The sequence below is a fragment of the Mobula birostris genome, chromosome 7 (assembly GCF_030028105.1).
Source record: "Mobula birostris isolate sMobBir1 chromosome 7, sMobBir1.hap1, whole genome shotgun sequence".
Taxonomy (NCBI): Eukaryota; Metazoa; Chordata; class Chondrichthyes; order Myliobatiformes; family Myliobatidae; genus Mobula; species Mobula birostris.
Genome location: NC_092376.1, coordinates 106188227 through 106208755, shown reverse-complemented (window position 1 = coordinate 106208755; position 20529 = coordinate 106188227). Strand labels below are relative to the sequence as shown.

The window sequence follows — 20529 nt, the reverse complement described above, 5'->3', positions numbered from 1 at the left end:
TTGCAGGGGCCTTAGCAGATATAATTAAAATGTTGGTATCTATGGGTGAGGTGCCGGAGGATTGGAGGATAGCTCACTTTGTTCCATTGTTTAAAAAAGGCTCTAAGAGTAATCTGGGAAATTATAGGCTGGTAAATTTGACGTCAGTAGTAGGTAAATTATTGGAAGGAGTACTAAGAGATAGGATCTACAAGTATTTGGATAGACAGGGACTTATTTGGGAGAGTCAACATGACTTCGTGTGTGGTAGGTCATATTTAACCAATCTATTAGAGTTTTTCAAGGAGGTTACCAGGAAAGTGGATGAAGGGAAGGCAGTGGATGTTGTCTACATGGACTTCAGTAAGGCCTTTAACAAGGTCCCGCATGGGAGGTTAGTTAGGAAGATTCAGTCACTAGGTATACGTGGACAGGTAGTAAATTGGATTAGACATTGGCACAATGGAAGAAGCCAGAGAGTGGTAGTGGAGGATTGCTTCTCTGAGTGGAGGCTTGTGACTAGTGGTGTGCCACAGGGATCAATGCTGGGTCCATTGTTATTTGTCATCTATATCAATGATCTGGATGATAATGCGGTAAATTGGATCAGCAAATTTGCTGATGATACAAAGATGGAAGGTGTAGTAGACAGTGAAGAAGGTTTCCAAAGCTTTCAGGGGGACTTGGACCAGCTGGAAAAATCGGCTGAAAAATGGCAGATGGGGTTTAATACAGACAAGTGTGAGGTATTGCACTTTGAAAGGGCGAAGCAAGGAAGAACATACAAGGTAAATGGTAGGGCATTGAGGAGTACACTAGAACAGAGGGATATGGGATTCCCTAAAAGTGGTGTCACAGGTAGATAGGGTCGTAAAGAGAGCTTTTGGTACATTGGTCTTTATAAATCAAAGTATTGAGTATAAGAGTTGGAATGTTATGGTGAGGTTGTATAAGGCATTGGTGAGGCCGGATTTGGAGTATTGTGTGCAGTTTTGGTCACCAAATTATAGGAAGGATATTAATAAGGTTGAAAGAGTGCAGAGAAGGTTTACAAGGATGTTGCCAGGACTTGAGAAACTGAGTTACAGAGAAAGGTTGAATAGGTTAGGACTTTATTCCCTGGAGCGTAGAAGAATGAAGGGAGATTTGATAGAGGTATATAACATTATAATTGGTATAGATAGAGTGAATGCAAGCAGGCTTTTTCCACAGAGGCTAGGGGAGAAAAAAAAACAGAGGACGTGGGTTAAGGGTAAAGAGGGAAAAGTTTAAAGGGAACATTAGGGCACACAGAGAGTTGTGGGAGTGTGGAATGAGCTGCCAGATGAAGTGGTAAATGCGGGCTCACTTTTAACACTTAAGAAGAACTTGGACAGGTACTTGGATGAGAGGTGTATGGAGGGATATGGTCCAGGTGCAGGTCAGTGGGAATAGGCAGAAAAATGGTTCGGCACAGCCAAGAAGGGCCAAACGGCCTGTTTCTGTGCTGTAATGTTCTATGGTTCTATGGTTCTAAATGCTTTCTGCCCTAGCCAGGTACACAGTAAAGTTCTGTCTGCACTGTCCCAAGCTAATCTCCACAAAGTGCTTCCCTGCTAATCCAATGTGCAACATTTTGTACTTATCATCCCAGCTCACTCTGAAGTCTCCGAGTGAGAGGGGTTGGTATGGAGCTTACTTACAACTGCTCAATTAATGAATCCATTGTGACGTGACAGTAAATTAATTTTCTTTCATAGCGAATGAACATTTCGTGTTCCCAGTGCAGTTTCAGTTGCTTCACCTATTCCAGTATTAGATATAAAGTTGCAACCCATTACTTATCACCAACTATGCATTATTATTGCTTGTTTAAAAAATTATTTTTAAACAAAGAGTCATAGCCAAAGAGTCATAGCACGGAAACAGGTCCTTCATCCCATCAATCCCATGTTGACCATCAAGAACCTAGTGATACTAAACCTACAGTAATCACAAATCGCTTTACCCACATTTCCATCAACTCTCCCAGACTCTGCCACTCACCTGCAAATGAAAGACAATTTACAACAGCCTACCAAACCTCATATTTCAGTCCTGATGAAGGGCCTCGGCCCAAAACATTATTATTTTTTCTACTCTTTCCCACAGATGCTGCCTGGCCTGCTGAGTGCCTCCAGCGTGTGTTGCTGTGGATTTGCAGCATCTGCAGATTTTCTCATGCTCATATTTTTGGAATGCGGGAGGGAACCGGAGCATCAAGAGGAAGCAAGTGCAGCCTTAGGGAGAACAAACAAACTTCACATATTCAGCTCAAGAGGTCACTGGAACTGTGCAGCAACAAATGAACTCAGCCTCCATAGAAAGACAAGCTGAAATTTTCAGTTTGGTTTAAATGCTTTGTATTGTGTTAAGGAGCTGGTGATAAAGAGTAGTGTTCAAAACAGAAGTTTATTTGCTGCCTTTCAAAACTTGGTTATAGAAGGGACAATGAGAATGAAACTTGCACAGTGCTGCCATCTGGTGTATAACCCACCGCAGCATCTGCTGGAAGATGGAGACATAAATCCAGATTTCACCAGACTCCAGTGGTTTGAGGATTACCATATCAATGTGAAAACCTTCAATCTTCTGACAGCTTCTTCCATCCACCTATCAAATGCACTGCACTGAGGTAGGTAAGTGAGGCGGAAACTTTCTGTGAAATTCCAACATTCATGATATAAAAATCTGTGTTTTATTTAATGTTTTCAATTGTTCCATTTTCAGTTAGAGCTATTTCTTCTTGCTTTTAAACCATTTTATATTGAAAAAACTCTTGTTTAGTATATTTAAATTTCTGACATTGAGAAACATTTGAGAAACATTGATAATTTTATTTGTGTCATTTTGAAGGTGAGAATTCACTGGCTGCCACATTTTTCATGGGAGTTTTTTTGGGAGAGGCTTCATCAGGCTTTTCAGATCAATCATTGCCCTCCCACCACTTAAAGCCTCACTATTTGCTTCTGTTAGCACCTGATTTGGAGGGGGATTAATATCCTAGTGGGAAGGTTTTCTAGTGCTGCATAGGGGTGGGTTAATCTAGAGTTGTAATGGGATAGGAACCAGAGCACCAGATCAAATAGTGGAGGGGGTGTGGAGACAGATGTTGTTAAGACCTCAGACAAAGTCAGGATTCAGAGGGTTGAGTATGGTGCGACTAATATTCTGAGATGAATATTTTTTAATGCAAGAAATATTGTAGGAAAGATAGAAGACCTCAGGGCATGGATCAACACATTGAATGATATTGTAGCCATTAGTGAGACTTGGCTGCAGGAGGGGCAGGACTTGCATCACAGTATTCCGGATTTCATTGCTTTACACGCAAAAGAGTAGGAGGGTTTGAAGGAGGAGAGATGGCATAACTAGTCAAGGAAAGTGTCATGGCAATGCTGGAAGAAACAATTTAGATACTTATGGAGTATAAGAAATGCAAGAGAACACATAGGAAAGAAATCAAGAGGGCTAAATGAAGACACAAAGATACGAGGTTTCCCTAGCAGACAAGGTGAAGGAGCATCCTAAGGAATTCTACAGAAATGTTTAAAGCAAAAGGATTGGAAGGAGCAAAATTGGTCCTCTGGAAGATCAGAGCGGTAATCTACGTGTGGAGCCAAAAGAGATGGGGAAGATCTTAAGTGGATTTTCTGTATCTATGTTCGCTCTGGCGATAGACATAGAGGGGAGGAAAAACAGCAGCGAGGTCAAGGACTATGTGCAGATTACAGAGGAGGAGGTGATTATGTTTTGAGTCAAGTTAGGATGGATAAATCCCCAAGATCTTACAAGGTGTTCTCTCAGAACCTGTGGGAGGCAAGTGCAGAAATTATCAGGGCCTAGCAGAGATATTTAGATCAAAATTAGCGACAGGCGAGGTACTGGAGGATTAGAAGAAGTGAATGTTATTCCGTTGTTTAAGAAAGACATTAATAATAAACCAGGAAATTATAGCTTGGTGTGCTTGATATCAGTAATGCGAAAGTTATTGGAAGGCACTCTAAGGGACAAGGTATATAAATATTTGGATAGACATAGACTGATTGGGGATAGTAAGCATGTCTTTTTGTGTAACATGCACAAAATGCTGGAGGAACTCAGCAGGCCAGGCAACACCTATGGAAAAGATTACAGTCAATGTTTCAGGCTGAGACCCTTCTTTTTGTGTAGTAGGTCATGTCTAACCAATCTTATAGAGTTTTTTGAGGAAGTTACCAGGAAAGATGATGAAGGCAAGGCAGTGTATGTTTTCAAATAAATTAACAAGGTCCCTCGTGGGAGGTTGGCCAAGAAGGTTCAGTCACTTGGAATTCAAGATGAAGTAATTAATTGGACTAGGATTTGTGGGAGAAGCCAGAGATAGTAGTAGAGGTTTGCCACTATGTCTGGAGGCCTGTGACTAGTGGAGTGCCGCAGGGATCAGTGCTGGGTCTGTTGTTGTTTGTCATCGATATCAATAATCTGGATGATAGTTTGGATTGAATAGGTTAGGACTTCATTCCTTGAGGACTTAGAAGATTGAGGGGAGATTTGATAGGGGTATATAAAATCACGTGGAGTATAGATAGGGTAAATAAAAAATAGTTTTTTTCTGCTGAGGTTGGGCAGGACTACAATTAGAGGTTATGTGTTAAGGGTGAAAGGTGAAAAGTTTAACGGGAATATGAAGGGAAACTTCTTCACACAGAGGCTTGTGAGAGCGTCGAATGAGCTACCAGCGCAAGTGGTGCATGTGAATTTGATTTCAACGTTTAGGAGCAGTTTGGACGGGTACATGAAGGGGTGTGGAGAGCTATATTCTAGGGTGCAGGTCAATGGAACTGTGCAGCTTAAATGATTCAGCATAGACCGGATACGCCAAAGAGCCTGTAGTACTTTTCATGTGACTCTATGATTCTATTAGTTTCCAGAAGACGCAGACATGGACAAGGAAAGTCCAAAAGGAGAACAGTGCTGGGAATAAAGAGCCCAAAGTCAACTATTCCTTTCAAAGCTATCTACTCTCATCACATGGCCTTTGTATTATCCTAAACAGTCTTTTCCAAAAGAATTTGGTCCAATTTGTAGGTTTATGAACCAGCATTACATTCTTACTCCAACTTACTGAGGTGTTAGTTCTTCAGAGTGACCTCATGGTTTCTGCAAGGACTTCTCTTGAATGTGGGCTCTGTTAGTGTCACAGTTAACTTTTTTGTGTGGTTGAGGTCAAAATATGTAGTTCAACTTGCCAACCATTGCTCACCACATTTGAAATTTACCTATCAGCAACAATTTGCTCTGGTCCAATCAGGGCCAAGAATGCGTGCCTGCATCTGTATTTCCTCAGAAAGCTAGGAGAATGTGGATGGCTTCCAATGACTCTCACGAAGTTTTACAGAGGTGCTATAGAATGCACCCTATCCAAATGCTTTGCAGAACGATTTGGCAACTGATCTGCCAAAGACTGCAAGAAATTGAAGAGTGCTGTGTATGCATCCAGGTTCATCACTCAAACCAGCCTTCCTGCCATTGACTCTTTCTACACTTCCAACTGCTTTGGTGTGACAGACAGAACTTAGTCAATGCACTCCTGACACATGCACATTTACACACACACACGCACACTGACACATTCTACCTTGTCATTCTGCTGAGTCTGCGCACTTCAACATCTTCCCTCAATATATTCTAATAATCGGTACTAAAGGGGTTAGGTTTATGGTGCTTTTCACGCCATACACAGCTGACTAGTCCACTTCTTTAGTAATGGGAATGTATAAGTGTTTATATGTTGCATGCATATTGTATCTGTGTAGATACTTCTGTTTATTTTGCAATATGATTGTAACTACATGGTGGAATGCATCATATTCTAATTTATTTGCAGTCTTAAGTTAACTTTGAGGGTAATTAAAGATGGTATGTCCTGATGCCTAATAAACAGGGCTGATCACTCTCAGGGGAAGAGAGAGATCGGTCTGCCAGGAGTTCACACTGGACAAATAGAAAGGAGCTATTGTCGTGGTTTCTGTTTGATATCTTTTTGTAAATATTGACAGTTTTCTTTTCACTATTTTCACTAATTTTTGCAAGTTTGATTTTTGATACCTCTAGAAACATCCCTGCATTAAACTGCTAAGCAACTCCAGCCACTTACTTTTTCAATCATAACTCATGTACCTAACACTTAGGAAAGCACAAATATAGTCAAGGACCTACGCTCTGTCTGCCAGAGAAAGCAGGATCTCCCAGTGGCCACACATTTTAATTCCACGTCCCATTCCCATTCTGATATGTCTGTCCACGGCCTCCTCTACTCTCAAGATGAGACCATACTCAGGTTGGAGGAACAACACCTTATATTCCATCTAGATAGCCTCCAACCTGATGGCATGAACATTGACTTCTCTAACTTCCGTTAATGCCCCACCTCCCCTTCGTACCCCAGCCCTTATTTATTTATTTATTTATTTATTTGTTTGTTTGTTTGTCTGTTTGTTTATTTATCCATCTATCTCTCTTTTTCCTCCCTCTGTCCCTCTCACTATAACTCCTTGCCCATCCTCTGGGCTCCCCTTCCCCTTTCTTTCTCCCTAGGCCTCCCTTCCCATGATCCTGTCCCTTCTCCAGCCTCGTATCCTTTTTGCCAATCAACTTACCAGCTCTTGGCTCCATCCCTCCCCCTCCTGTCTTCTCCTATCATTTCGGATCTCCCCCTCCCCCTCCCACTTTCAAATCTCTTACTATCTTTTCTTTCAGTTAGTCCTGATGAAGGGTCTCGGCCCGAGACGTCGACTGTACCTCTTCCTGTGGATGCTGCCTGGCCTGCTGCATTCGCCAACATTTTTTGTGTGTGTGTTCTTGAATTTCCAGCATCTGCAGATTTCCTCGTGATTGCATAGTCAAGGACCCTTTCACCCCAGTCTTCTTTCTTTTCCCTGCTTCCATCAAGCAGAATAAACAAAAACTTGAGAACATGTACAACCAGGCTCAAGGTCAGCTTTCCTCTGCTGTTTTCAAACTTGAATGATCATCTTATATGCTGAAAGATAGATGATTGATCCCTCAATCGACTTTGTTGTGGACTTTGAATTTTATTTGTCTCCCTTCTCCTACTTATAACATTTCTTGCTTTTCCTTTTTTTTCCTACCTCAGCGTACTTAACACTCAGTGACCATGCCACTTTATCAGGTACACCTGTCCACCTGTTTGTTGATGCAAATATCTAATCAACTAATCATGAAGCAGCAATTTAATGTATGTTCAAGGTCAAACATCAGAATGGGGAAGAGATGTGATCTAACTGACTTTGACTGTGGAATGGCTGTTGGTGCCAGATGGGGTGGTTTGTGTATCTCAGAATCTGCTGACCTGGGATTTTCATTTTATTTTAATTTTGTTTATTTTATTTTATTTAGAGATACAGAATGGGTTAGGCCCTTCAGCTGCACCTCCAGGCAACCCCCGATTTAACCTAACCTAATCATGGGACAATGGCCAAATCAGCTACTGACTGATATATTGTTGAACTGTGGGCAGAAACTGGAAAACCCAAACATTTCCAAGGGGAGGATGTACAGATTCCCTACCGATAACGTGAGAATTAAACTCTGAACACCGACACTCCAGGCTGTAGCAGTGTCACACTAACTGCTACACTACTGCAGTACACAAACATAGCATTTTCACACATAACAGTCTCTGGAGTTTACAGAGAATGGAGAAAAAAAACAAAAAAAAACATTCAGCGAGCAGCAGTTCTGTTGGCAAAAATGCCTTGTTAATGAGAGAGGCTAGAAGAGAATGAGCATACTGGTTCAAGCTGACAGGAAGGTGACAGTAACTCACATCATGAGGCGTTACAACAGTAGTGTGCAGAACAACACCTCTGAATGCATAACACATTGTAGAGGTCTCCGAGGAAGACCTGAGTTTCGATTGACTTAAGTGCCAGGCCGAATCCGAAAGGTGAGGTCCAGGCTAATCGAGACAGCAGGGTCTAGGCCCCAGAGTGTATCGAAGTGACTGAACACTGTGTTTGGATGATGATCTAACTGCCGGGCCAGGTTGAAAAGGTCAGGGTGGCAGGGCCCAAGGCGAGGTATGGTCTCTCTGCACATTGGACATTTTTTATTTTGGGCTTTTTTTTGGGTTTCTTTGTCTTGTGGCTGCCTGTAAGGAGATGAATCTCAAGGTTGTATGATGTATGCACACTTCAATAATACATGAATAATCAGTGTACTTTGGACATACACTTGATGTATGTATGAAATGATCTGTATGGATGGCATGAAAACTAAGCCTTTCACTGTATCTTGGTACATTTGACAATAATAAATGAACAAGAGTAATAGCAATTCCACCTTCTTTCTCATAATGAGGGGAGATGGAATGGGAGGCAAGTATTAGGTTAATCCCCCTCTGTAGTCAGCTGTGATCCAATCCAATTCTACACAATGTGCAAGGTTACATTAAATAATTTTACTGATATTTGCAGAATTTATGTAACTGATAGGGTAGTGTCCCAATTTTAATTGGTATCAGTCAATTTGGGTTCCACCTGGGACGTGAATCATAAGAAACTAGTGTGAAAAGCTAGCATTGACAGAGCCAGTCTGGCCAAATGGCCTCTGATAGTCCCATTGTTCGTGAGACTTGGTCCAGGGGATCGGCAGACTTCAGAGTCAGCAGGTGGTGTAAGGCATAAGTAGTGAGAGGAACTTTGTGGCCAGAAGTTCTTTGGTCTGTGACTGGGGTTGTAATATCTTGTTGCCTGCAATGGACTGACTTTCATAGGCAGTTCAAAGCCAGCCAGGCTTGAGTGTGGAGCCCCAAGTCTGCATGCTCACAGAGTAACTTTAGTTCAGACCCTGCAAGCTGTCTGCTGATATGAATTGCTTTCCCGTGGACTATTCTGAAGGCTTAGGAAGCATAAACCAGAAATGCCAAGCAGCCATCACATTTCTGGCAGTGGTGCGGAGTGAGTAGAGCTGCTGCTGTACAACTCCAATTACCCAGGCACAATCCCAACTTGTCTGTGGGCAGTTTGCACATTCTCTCAGTGACTACAGTGCAGGTCACCTCCAGGTGCTCCTGCACCATCACCCCACATCCAAAACACTCGCAGGCTGGTATGTCAATTGGGCTCTGTAAATTGCCCCTAACGTGTAGGTGAGTGGTGAAATCTGAGGGAGTTGATAAGAATGTGGGAAGTCTAAATAGGATGAGTGTGCATGAGATTTTAATGGTTAGCACATGCAAACTGGGCAGGAGAGCTTACTTCAGTGCTGGATAACCATTATGCCTATTTGTGTTCTAGGCTTCAATGTCTGTAGATGTGGCAAATCCTGTAGTGGCAGAGAAAGGCCACGAGAGGGCAGTTCATCACACAGGATTTGGGAATTGATCGGATCACTGCTGAAATGAGAACGTGTATTTGCCAGTCCTCTCAGGTAACACAAATGTTTTGGGTCAGGAGATCACCACAGAATTCCAATAGATTTTGCATTGCACCCTCCTTCTGAGGGTCCTTGGTGAGAGGGCAGTACTGTAGAGGCAAATGGCCTCGCAATCCTGTTTCCTGGCTGACCACTCTAAAATAGTTGGTAAGTCAACTAGGATGAGATGTACAAAACAAGGGGAAATTGGCAGCCAGCTATACTCTGGATTTCTCTGAAAGGAGGGTGGAAGCAAAGTCTCTCAAACCTAAGAAGCATCTTGATGAACACTTGAATCTCCAAGGCATAGAAGTTTTGGTTAATGGAGTAAGGATAGATAGATACTCTGTATGCCCATGACTGTGTTGCCATCCACAGTTCCAATCTGCTAATTAAATTTTCTGATGACACTACACTAATTGGCCTAATCTCAAATAATAATGAGGCAGCCTACAGAGAGGAAGTCATTACCCCGACACAATGGTGTCAAGAAAACAACTTCTCCCTCTCGCAAAAACACAGGAGCTGGTTGTGGACTGCAGGAAGAATAGAGTTAGGCTAACCCCTATTGACATCAATGGATCCGGGGTTGAGAGGGTGAACAGCTTTAAGTTCCTCAGCATAATCATCGTCGAGGGTCTCACGTGATCTGTACATACCGGCTGTGTGGTGATAAAGGCACAACAGCGCCTCTTTCACCTCAGACAATTGAAGAAGTTTGGTATAGCCCTCCCAGATTCTAAGAACATTCTACAGCAGCACGATTGAGAGCATCCTGACTGGCTGCATCACTACCTGGTGTGGGAACTGTACTTCCCTCAATCGCGGGACTCTGCAGAGAGTGGTGCGGACGGCCCAGTGCATTTTTCAATGTGAACTTCCTACTGTTCAGGACATTTACAAAGACAGGTGTGTAAAAAGGATCATTGGAGACTCAAGTCACCCCAACCACAAACTGTTCCAGTTGCTACCGTCCGGGAAATGGTACCGCAACATAAAAGCCAGGACCAACGGGCTATGGGACAGCTTCTTCCACCAGGCCATCAGACTACTTAATTCATGCCGACACAATTGTATTTCTATTTTATATTGACTATACTGTTGTACGTAATATTTATTATGAATTACTATAATTGCACATTGCATATTTGAATGGAGACGTAACATAAAGATTTTTACTCTTCGTATATGAAAGATGTAAGTAATAAAGTCAATTCAATACTTAATAATCAATATTGACATGGACAGAAGAGTTTATCTCTGCATTGAATAATTGAAAATCACTAATTGCAAAAGGAAACAGTCGCAGAGTGGTGGGGCAAGAGGGAACTCTGAACAGATTAGGATTGAGAAGATTAATAGCTGTCGTCATCATGGCTATCCCTCGAGGTCGAGGATGATGGTCTTCAATCTGAAGAAGTGGCCCACAGAGCAAAGACGCCTGTGCGTGTATTTGTTTAACGTGTACTTGATGTTGCACTCCAAGAAGCACACGATACTTCGCAAATCAACCAACTGATTCCAGTGCCATGGAAATCACGATGATTGGAGCTGATGGATTTGTTGCAGCCTTCGTCCGCCTTCACAGCCGTTGAGTTCGAAGTAACTTCATCCTCCTGTTCCACTGTTGAGATCTTGGTTGGATTGTTCTTTGTCAGGGACCTCACCCTCGACCTTACCGCCATGGGTGACCCTACCAGCAGCATAGCTCCAGACAGCATTGCTCTCGGGATCACAGGACGACACAAGCTTCTCCACCACGACAAGGTGACAATCCACGGATAAGTTAAGAGCTGTATTATGAGCTGTAAGATAGGCGACTAACAGAAGTAGACTAGGCATCACTCAATGTGCTGTGTGCTTATGCCACAAAGAATTGTGTTAAAAGTTGGCTGAGAGAAAGGTGCAAGGGCCAAGAGCACTGGCGACTTTAGTCAGCATTCAGTGTGTTCTTGATCACTGAAATCCATGCTCAGTCAGGCAAGATGGTTGCTGGACATCAAAGCGTTTTTAATTAAATTTCAGATTACAGACATTGCTGACAAGGGTGGCATTTATTATCCATTTCAGACTGGCTGCAGTTGGAAGTAGGAATCTTAACTCCTTGGCAATGTCCAAGGTTGGTAGCATTGTTTCCAGAACAGAACACAATGATCTTACCTAAATTCCTCTGCAAAGGACATTTTCCAGGGAATAAAGATGTCATATACACTCACCAAGGTCAAGTCAAGCACTATTCAAATCAGGAAATTTCCAGCCAAGTTTTCTGAATTATGCAAATTCACCGAGTTATTATTCTAATCTCACGGAAAGGCTAATTATCATGGGATTTAACAGATTGGTGCAAATATTCTCCCAAGCACATAAATATTCTTGCTCCTCAATGTTGTTTAATCTGCTCATGAGCTTGCAATAAACTTAATAATATGAATTGCCCCTGTAGTTGTTTGCAGACTTGAATTCCTTCTAAAATAATATTAGGAATGGAAAGTTTTCCGCAGCAAAAATTGCAATGAACCCCTCAGATGATACAAAAACCCAAATGGTTCCCTAACGTAACTGGAGGGAAAGTAAGCTGATAGGTCATGTGGTTCCATTCCCACACCTGATTGGCTGACCCTGAAGGGCATTTGCCATTAGGGTCTCCCCTGGCAATGTCATTTGTCTCCCATTGCACCAACCTTGGAAGCTTGTTAACAGGTAAAGGATACCTATCCCTTGTCTTTCTGCAATAATTTTCATCTAACATCAGCTAAAGGAGTTGCAGCCTTATTATTCTCATGGTCCAGGTTTAATTCTTCCAGTAGGATGGTGGAGCGCTCAATTGCAATGGCTTCTATGCAGTCAACCTATCTTTTTTAATTGTATTTTTTAGGATTGCATGATCCTGCTGGACATTAAGAACTTAAAGCACTGCAGGTCTGCCCTATCAGCCAGCTACTCATTGGAGGCAAAACAGAAGGAGCTGGAGTTGATGTGGATCATGCTGTGCAAAGACAGTGTGCAGACTAACAGTGAGCGGTCATCTTATACGCTTTTCTTGTGATCGCAAGACCCTGTTGGACATGGCTAATGTGGAATGCTGCAAGTCTGATTCTCTGATTTATGGGCGGACAGCAGGGTAGATTGATGGTGGATCTGCGTGGCCTCAAACCATGGTGTCTATTTACAGTCACCTGGGAAAGGGGGGTGTTGGAGCCAATCCTGGTGCCTGTTTACAGTCACCCGGAAAAGAGGGGTGTTGGAGCCAATGTGCTCGTGGTGGTGTGGCACAGTATCCAAGCTGGAGTCAGTGCTGCCCCTGTGTTCACTCAGCAGAAGGCAAGCCAAATTGTGTTTGACTGCTGACCATTGCAACATTCATGGACTCACTGTCTTGGACTATATTTTTTTGTGTAACTGTATTTGACTTATATCTTATGTGTGCTTGCTACCTTATATGAGCTATATGTGCCTTGTGCTGTGTGTGACTGTTGGTTTTGTGGTTTGGATCTTTGCCCTGGAGTAGCGTTGTTTCGTTTGTTTGTTTCCGTAGGCATTCATGTATGGTTGAATGACAAGGAAATTTGCACTTGAACTTGAATTCTGACTTTCAGTGCTGTGGTGCTCTCCCCGTGACCATGTTATATTCCTTCAGTTGCTTTGGTATCCTACCACTTCCCAAAGATGTGCCGGTTGTTAGATGTACAGAATGGTGTGTGGATAGTGCAGGATGGGGGTGGGAAAGTTTAATAACATGATATTATTCCAGCATTAGTATCAGTAGGTGCTGATTAGTCAAGGTGAACTCAGTGAGAGATAACACCTGCTCAGGTGTCATGTGCCCTATCATGACTTTGGTCTCCCCAAATGTGCAATCTCCCCTCACAATTGATCCCCTCCTCAAGCCAATTCATCTGCAGTCCAATACATCCGCAGTCCTTCCCACTTCACCCCATCTTCATGAGGAATGTGGCAGATGGCCTCTAATCTCTTGTCTCCCTGTGTCACGTCTGTCCTTGGGAGAAGAGATCCAGATAGTAATTTCTGAATATGAATGAGCAGCTATTGTCCCACCATATCAAAACCACTCTGGCATCTTCAGTAATTCTCCATCGTTAGTCTTGCAAGCAATCTAAAACTTGAACTTATTCAGGGTCTTAGTTCAATTAATGTGAGATTCAATAAATAAGTACTGTTTCTAGACATATAAATACAATTCTATTGTAACCGCTTGCACACTGTTTATCAATATTCCCTCTAATTTGTAATGACTAGTGTGTGAAAAATCTTGTGCTGTGCAATTTTTTGTCCAGTGGCAACAACATGTGTGCACCGAGTTTTATATTTAGAGGTATTCATTTTAACAGCTAGCAAAACACTGTCAATAAGAAATTTGATCTCCATTGGGTTTGATAATTTTCACGCACTCCTTCACTTACCCAGTCATAAAACATATATAGCAGACCTGTTGTGGGTAATGAAGGATTTTCTTACCCGAGCTTTTGCACACCATCCATACACGATTTGCTTGCTAAGTCACACTTTAAAAACGCAGACACGAGGAAATCTGCAGATGCTGGAAATTCAAGCAACTCACACAAAAAATGCTGGTGAACACAGCAGGCCAGGCAGCATCTCTAGGAAGAGGTACAGTCGACGTTTCGGGCTGGGACCCTTCGTCAGGACTAACTGAAAGAAGAGATAGTAAGAGATTTGAAAGTGGGAAGGGGAGGGGGAGATCCGAAATGATAGGATCTAAACTTCTTCAGTGTCATTTCAGATCTCCCCCTCCCCCTCCCACTTTCAAATCTCTTACTATCTCTTCTTTCAGTTAGTCCTGATGAAGGATCCCGGCCCAAAACATCGACTGTACCTCTTCCTAGAGATGCTGCCTGGCCTGCTGCGTTCACCAGCATTTTTTGTGTGTGTCGCACTTTAAAAAATAAAGTTTCCAAATATCACTCCGCTTCTTCCTACTTGCAAGTTCTCCAGAAACTTTTGCATCATAACAATACATGCAGGTAACATTAGTTTCTGTATTGTACATAAGTACTTGTCGTAGCTGTGCATCCCCAACATTATGAGCGTTCAGTGTAGCGGTTTCTACTGTTTCTTTAAGCCAGTCCACTTTAAGTGAACTATCAGGTCTTTTGTGCTTAACACCCTTTGCTTCTTTTGAATTTGATATTGTTAATCAACAATTTCTTCAATAAAAACAGTCTAAATAAAGAAGTTCTAAAACTTGCTGACAAATCATCGCAAGCTCCATGTTGTCAACACCATCTGCATCAGGAACCAGAAAAGGAAATGTGATTGTGTACGATCGTGAAATATACTTAGCATGTCAATGAGGTAGAGGATGACAACCTTTTGTGTGCAGTTTAAGTTCCTTTGTGCGCTTGTAGCAAAAGCTGTGCGTGCACGCACATGAGCACACCTTAGAGGGAACATTGTCTAAGGTCACTTGAGATGCCAGCTGCCAGAAAGGTCATTAAATTCAGAGCTAGTCCAACTGCTCAGGATCAGTTGAGCATCTCACAACACTGTTCTGAGAGGTGATTTCCTGGTGCCAAGGTTAAAATGAATGACTTGGGCAGTAACACATGTGGGATCTTTCTGTACACTTGCTTGCTGCTTCATTTCCAACAGTACAACTCTAGCACCACTTCAGTGTTACTTCTGAAGCACAGTGGGACATCCTGAGCTTGTAAAAGCCTCCACACAACCACAGATAGAGTGCAAATTCTTTACCGACTGGTCAGCTTTTCAAGAGTCTCAAGTGTAACACAGAATCCATCCTTCGAGAGTGCCGTGGTAGCCAAAAGTAGAGGGTAGGAAATAAGAATGCCTTCAGTAATATTATAACAGATACAACAGAAGACGGATAATTTCTTTACATTTTGACAAGTCTCATAAATTATGTTTATCTGTCTTACTGCCAGGAACAGAGTTAATGAATTCAGACACTGCATTCATTAACAGCTCCCGCGCAAACAAAAAGCTGACCGATAGCAAAGCAGTCATTTGAAATCAGTTATGTCAACTCTCATGTTGGTAAAACACAAACGCCACGAAATCCATCATACCCATCCCTCAATACCCTCAATATAAGAAGGCACACATTTGTGTGTGTGTGTGTGTGTGTGTGTGTGTGTGTGTGTGTGTGTACGTACGCGCGCTCACGCACTCACGTGCACATGTATATACAGGTGCAAGCATGCATTTTTGAGTCTATATGCATATGTGTGTTTCTGTAAGAAGTTCTTGAGACAAGTTGTTATTCTCATCATTTTTTAATATTTGAAAACATTGCAACAAGTGGCAATGTGTTGCTTTATCCAGCTTCATATAGATGTTAGTGCATTCAAACTGGTTGTGTTACTCTTGCTTCTAAGGCAGTGTTTAAAACCTCCCAATATTACAGTTGAAAAATATTAATGTATTCTAATTTGCTGACTCATCCAGTAAGTCAAATTATTGATCACTGTTCAGTTGTGTAGTCTAGGTGCTGTTTAGGATCAGCTCACCTGTAACTCATCCACCATCCAGACAGCATTCATTCCTGAGACTTCAGGCTAGCTACTTCTCAATGGTGGTGGAGGCCACATTAGCAGCAGGTAGCAAAGGTATGGCAACTGTGAGAAAACAGTGAGGGAAAGCCAACACCAGAATAAATGATTGATAGGGATTATATATGTTGGCAATGTGACATAATTCAGTCCTTAACATGTTCTATTCTTTCGAATGGCATTGGTGTTTGGGATGTGAACTCTGCAGCTAAAGCTAATCTGTTGCTTTAGCCAGCATTGAAGTTAATGTTAGTATTAGACAGTCTGCAAACAAGGTTAGCGATAACCAGCCCATTGCTTGAATTGTTTTAGGATTAGAGTTTGCAAAAAGTAGGACAGCTGCCCCTCTTGATTTTATCATAGAGTCAGAGAGAGATGCAGACAGATTCAGGCCCATTGCCTGAATCATCTACACCATCACCCACCCGCTTACACACATTTTTATCAGCTCCCCCCAGATTCTACCACTCACTACAAACCAGTCACAATTCACAGTTCACATACCAGTCCAGCCATCTTTAGAACGTGGGAGGAAACTCGAACATCCAAGGGAAACACGTGCAGCCACAGGGAGAATATGCAAACTCCACTCGGATTACTCCCAAGGACAGGATTTTACCTATGTGACTGGCAAAATGAAGCAGCAGCTCCACTAGCTGTACCACTGTCTTATATCTGTCTTCTTTTCTTCCAAATCCTGTTGTCTTTCATAGTTCGTGTCCCCCACTCTCCATTGCCCTTTGTTTAGTTTTGCCTACCTTTTCCTATCTACAACCTATTGGGGGGCTCATACTATGTGTCTGAAACATTTAATAGGGTATATATTGTTGAAAAAGTAGTCATGGTTAGGAATAACATATTGAGGAGATTATTAAGGGTATTTGTAAAGAAGCAATAGGGCGTGAGAAGTTCAGGGGACATACAGGTCTGTGTTTTTTGTGCTTTGGCTGATTTTTATGTTGAGGCCAGTTGAAATTATGGCTGGATTCATAGTCTGTGGTGGGGGTGGAACATGGTGTAGGTTTGTGTTTGGGGGTTGCTTTGTGTCTGCAGATAGTTTTGATTTTGCATTCAATATATACCATGACTAAAATTGCAATCAATCCTAAGTGAAAATATAGTGCTATATAGCCAGTGTTATATAGCTAGAAGAGCACACTAACACAATCCTGGTTTGTGTTTATGCTGAGGTAATGCTTAAAATTCTCCCTTCTGTCATGGTGCAATCCAAAACCTTTTCTCACTACCCAGGCAAAGCAATTTCTAAACCATGGGAGAAATGTATTTGCTCAGATGAATGATTTAAATACTAGCCCATGTCAACGAGGGACAATGTTGCCTCATCTCAGAGTTACTAATTTGCAAAATCAGGTAAAACAAATCCTTTGCAAGTGGAAACCTTCTTTCTGTCAGAATGGGGTTTCTTTAAATGGGTTGGAATGCCTTGCTCAATACTTTGTCAGATAATTCTTGATTACAGAATGCTTCAGGCAGTGTGCCTGTGTTGATAGTGCAAATAAATAATCCCTCCCTCTCTCTCTCTCTCTCTCTCTCTCTCTCTCCCCCTTCTCTCTCCATCTCTCTCTCCCTCTGTCTCCCCTCTCTCCCCCTCCCTTTCCCTCTCTCTCTATCTCCACTCTCTCTTTCCTCACTTTCTTTCTCTCTCCCCCTCCTCTCACTTTCTCTCACTTTCTCCCCCTCTGTCTTTCTTTCTTTCTCTCTCCCTCTCACTTTTTCTCTCTGCCTTTTTCTCTCTTTCTTCCTCTCTTTATCTCTTTCTATTTCTTTTGCTCTCCCTCTTGCTTTCTCTCTCTCTCACTCTTTGCGCTCTCTCTCTCTCTCACTCTCCCTCTCTTGCTCTCTGCTCTCTCTTTCACGCACTCTCTCTCTCTTTCTCTCTCTCTGTCTCTCACTCTCTCTCGCTCTCTGTTCTCTCTCTCTCTCCACCCCATCCCACCTCCCCTGCCCCCTCCAACCTTAAGCAACGTGCCAGCCAGGGCACTGTACTGAGCAAGCATGCGGAAAATCTGATCCGTCAACATTTTGCCTTGGTGATGTCACACCAATCAATTTGAGCTGGGGTGGAGTTTGTAACAGACACCCTGAGAACACAGGTGTATAAGTATGAGATGCAAGGTGCAATTGCCTTGACGACGTCTTTACCACAAGAGATCCTGCCAGTTGATTAAACCCTCACAGGCCAGAACCGAATATGAGTTCCTTCGACCTGCAGACACAGTCACCTCCTCGCTGTAGTCCCCAATTCCCCAGCATTGGTCAAGAGCCTCCGGAGATGAACATCTTCTGTGAGAACTTCTTCCATCAACAGAATTCACAGAGACCATCTAACTATGACATTGATGACTACAGTTCAAGTGCCAACCCCTACCTCTGGTTAAACGGACCATCCATGAACTCTTCATCGTACCTGCCGGGATCGAATGCCAGCCCTTTCATCCCCCAGTCTTACGGGATGCCGAGACAGTTCCTACCCAACAACACTGGTTTGGGAGGATCTGACCTTGGGTGGTTATCTATTCCTAATCAGGAAGAGCTTCTGAAACTGGTGAGACCGCCTTACTCCTACTCAGCTCTGATCGCAATGGCAATCCACGGGGCACCAGATAAGCGACTGACCCTAAGTCAAATCTATCAGTATGTGGCTGACAACTTCCCCTTCTATAACAAGAGTAAAGCTGGGTGGCAGAACTCCATCAGACACAACCTCTCCCTCAATGACTGTTTCAAGAAAGTCCCCAGAGATGAAGATGATCCAGGTATGTCACCACTTCATTTTATGTTAGCTTCAAGGACTTTTCTTTCTGGATAGCGGCAGGTTCATTAGTGTATTATGCCTCATTTCTAAGCATGTCTTATTGACAGGAGTTAAAGTAGATATTTAATTTGAAGGAAAGTAGGATTTTTGGGAAAGTAGGACAAAAGCTGATTGATGGATATAACTAAATGGTCCTTCATGACTGTGACTGTCCCTGATAATGCATCACCAATATTGGTGACTCCCTCATGTACACAGACTTTTATTTTAGTCAAATGACCTAGTTAAATTTCCTAAGATCGAGGAGTCGGGGAGGAAGTCAAATGAAGAGTATGGATAGTGCTAAGGCTAGATTCTGGAAGAGTATAAATTGGGGGAGAAAAGGAAAATTAGGGCATTCTGGAGAAGGAGGAGGTGTGAATATGGCAAAATGCGATGAATTTTAATTTTAGAACAGTGAGGTCATTGGCAGGAAGTTAAGAAACTAGAAAAACATTGACTACAATAGATTGAGTTGAAGAACTTTGAGGTTATGAGCACTGGAAAAGGAAAGAAGAGAATGTTTAAACAGTACACTTTCGTGGCTAGTAGAGACCCAGTGCTAATGTTGTATTGGGTGCCGTATTTGTTCATGAGCTGATGTCATACTCACATGGGATTTTATTTCTTTTCTCCCCCTCCTTGCCTCCACTGTTTCAGGTAAAGGAAATTACTGGACATTGGATCCTAACTGCGAAAAAATGTTTGACAACGGAAACTTTCGGCGCAAGAGGAAAAGGAAATCAGATCCCAACTCCAGTGCAGGCAATATCAGCACTGAAAAGTCTGATGACAGCAATCAAAAACCACCTCAAAGCCCAGGACTCATGGACATCCCCTCCACAAGGACAGGAACCTCACCTGAAAAGAAATCTCCAACTTCAATCTCCACTCCCTGCCTCAGCAACTTCATTTCCAGTATGTCAACCTATAACAATCCTATAGGTGGGAGACAGGCTTCTCTTGGATTGGTCAATGACACGTCACCGAACATGATGGGGTTCGGCTCGTACTCACCTTCCAGTAATATCCTGAGCCAGCCTGGGTCAGAGTGGTCCGATCCAGGGCCATCAAATCGTTATGGCTATTCTTCCGTGCTTAACCAATTCAACAACCATTTCTACAACAGCATCAATGCAAACAGTTTGCTGTTCTCCAGAGAAGGGACAGAAGCATGAAAAGGGAGATTTGCTGAATGAAGGATCAACTGTAAAATAATAAATAATTGTAACACACTAGTCCATTTTATGCTATGTATGCAGCTTATTTATGAGAAAACATTTCAAGGGCACTGTGTTCAGGCGCCTTGAGGATAAAAGAAGAACAGTTGAATTAAACTAACAATTTCTAAGCCTGGGCACATGGATATAAACCATAGCATCACAGAACCCGGTGTAGAGATTGACTTAATTTGCATGAGTCCCAAATTGTTGACGTTGACAGTTTTTGCTGTCTTAATTGATTTTCCCTTACCTAACCTGTTCCTCATAATGTCCATAAGATTCAAATTGATCAGACCAGTAAGAAAGAAATAGCCATTCAAATATGCTTGAGCTTTCTAGCATTGAAGAGGTAAAGTGCCTGGGGAAAAACAGCTTTCTCTGCCATTCCTGATGAGGCTGCATCAATAAATAGGGATGGTCCTACAGGGTAGGAAATAATGTAGAAAACTGGACCTGCAGGGATACTCCAATTAAGTCTCTTCATTCCTGAACACGGAAAGGAAAAAATACAGTTTTTGGTTTC

General features: G+C 42.5%; 1 protein-coding gene across 1 annotated transcript; it reads left to right on the top strand.

The window, feature by feature from the left end:
• The first annotated feature begins 18180 nt into the window (after positions 1–18180).
• On the top strand, positions 18181–19961 carry LOC140200782 (forkhead box protein I1-ema-like). Its single transcript, XM_072264386.1, has 2 exons — positions 18181–18745; positions 19444–19961. The coding sequence occupies exons 1-2, from the start codon at positions 18181–18183 to the stop codon at positions 19959–19961; spliced, it is 1083 nt and encodes a 360-aa protein (XP_072120487.1).
• The last annotated feature ends 568 nt before the right edge of the window (positions 19962–20529 follow it).

Bases quoted from the DNA above. Each gene is read 5' to 3' on its own strand.
- LOC140200782 (XM_072264386.1), top strand. From the start codon at position 18,181: ATGAGTTCCTTCGACCTGCAGACACAGTCACCTCCTCGCTGTAGTCCC. The intron at 18,746-19,443 runs GTATGTCACCAC...CCACTGTTTCAG, and splicing joins CAGAGATGAAGATGATCCAG to GTAAAGGAAATTACTGGACA.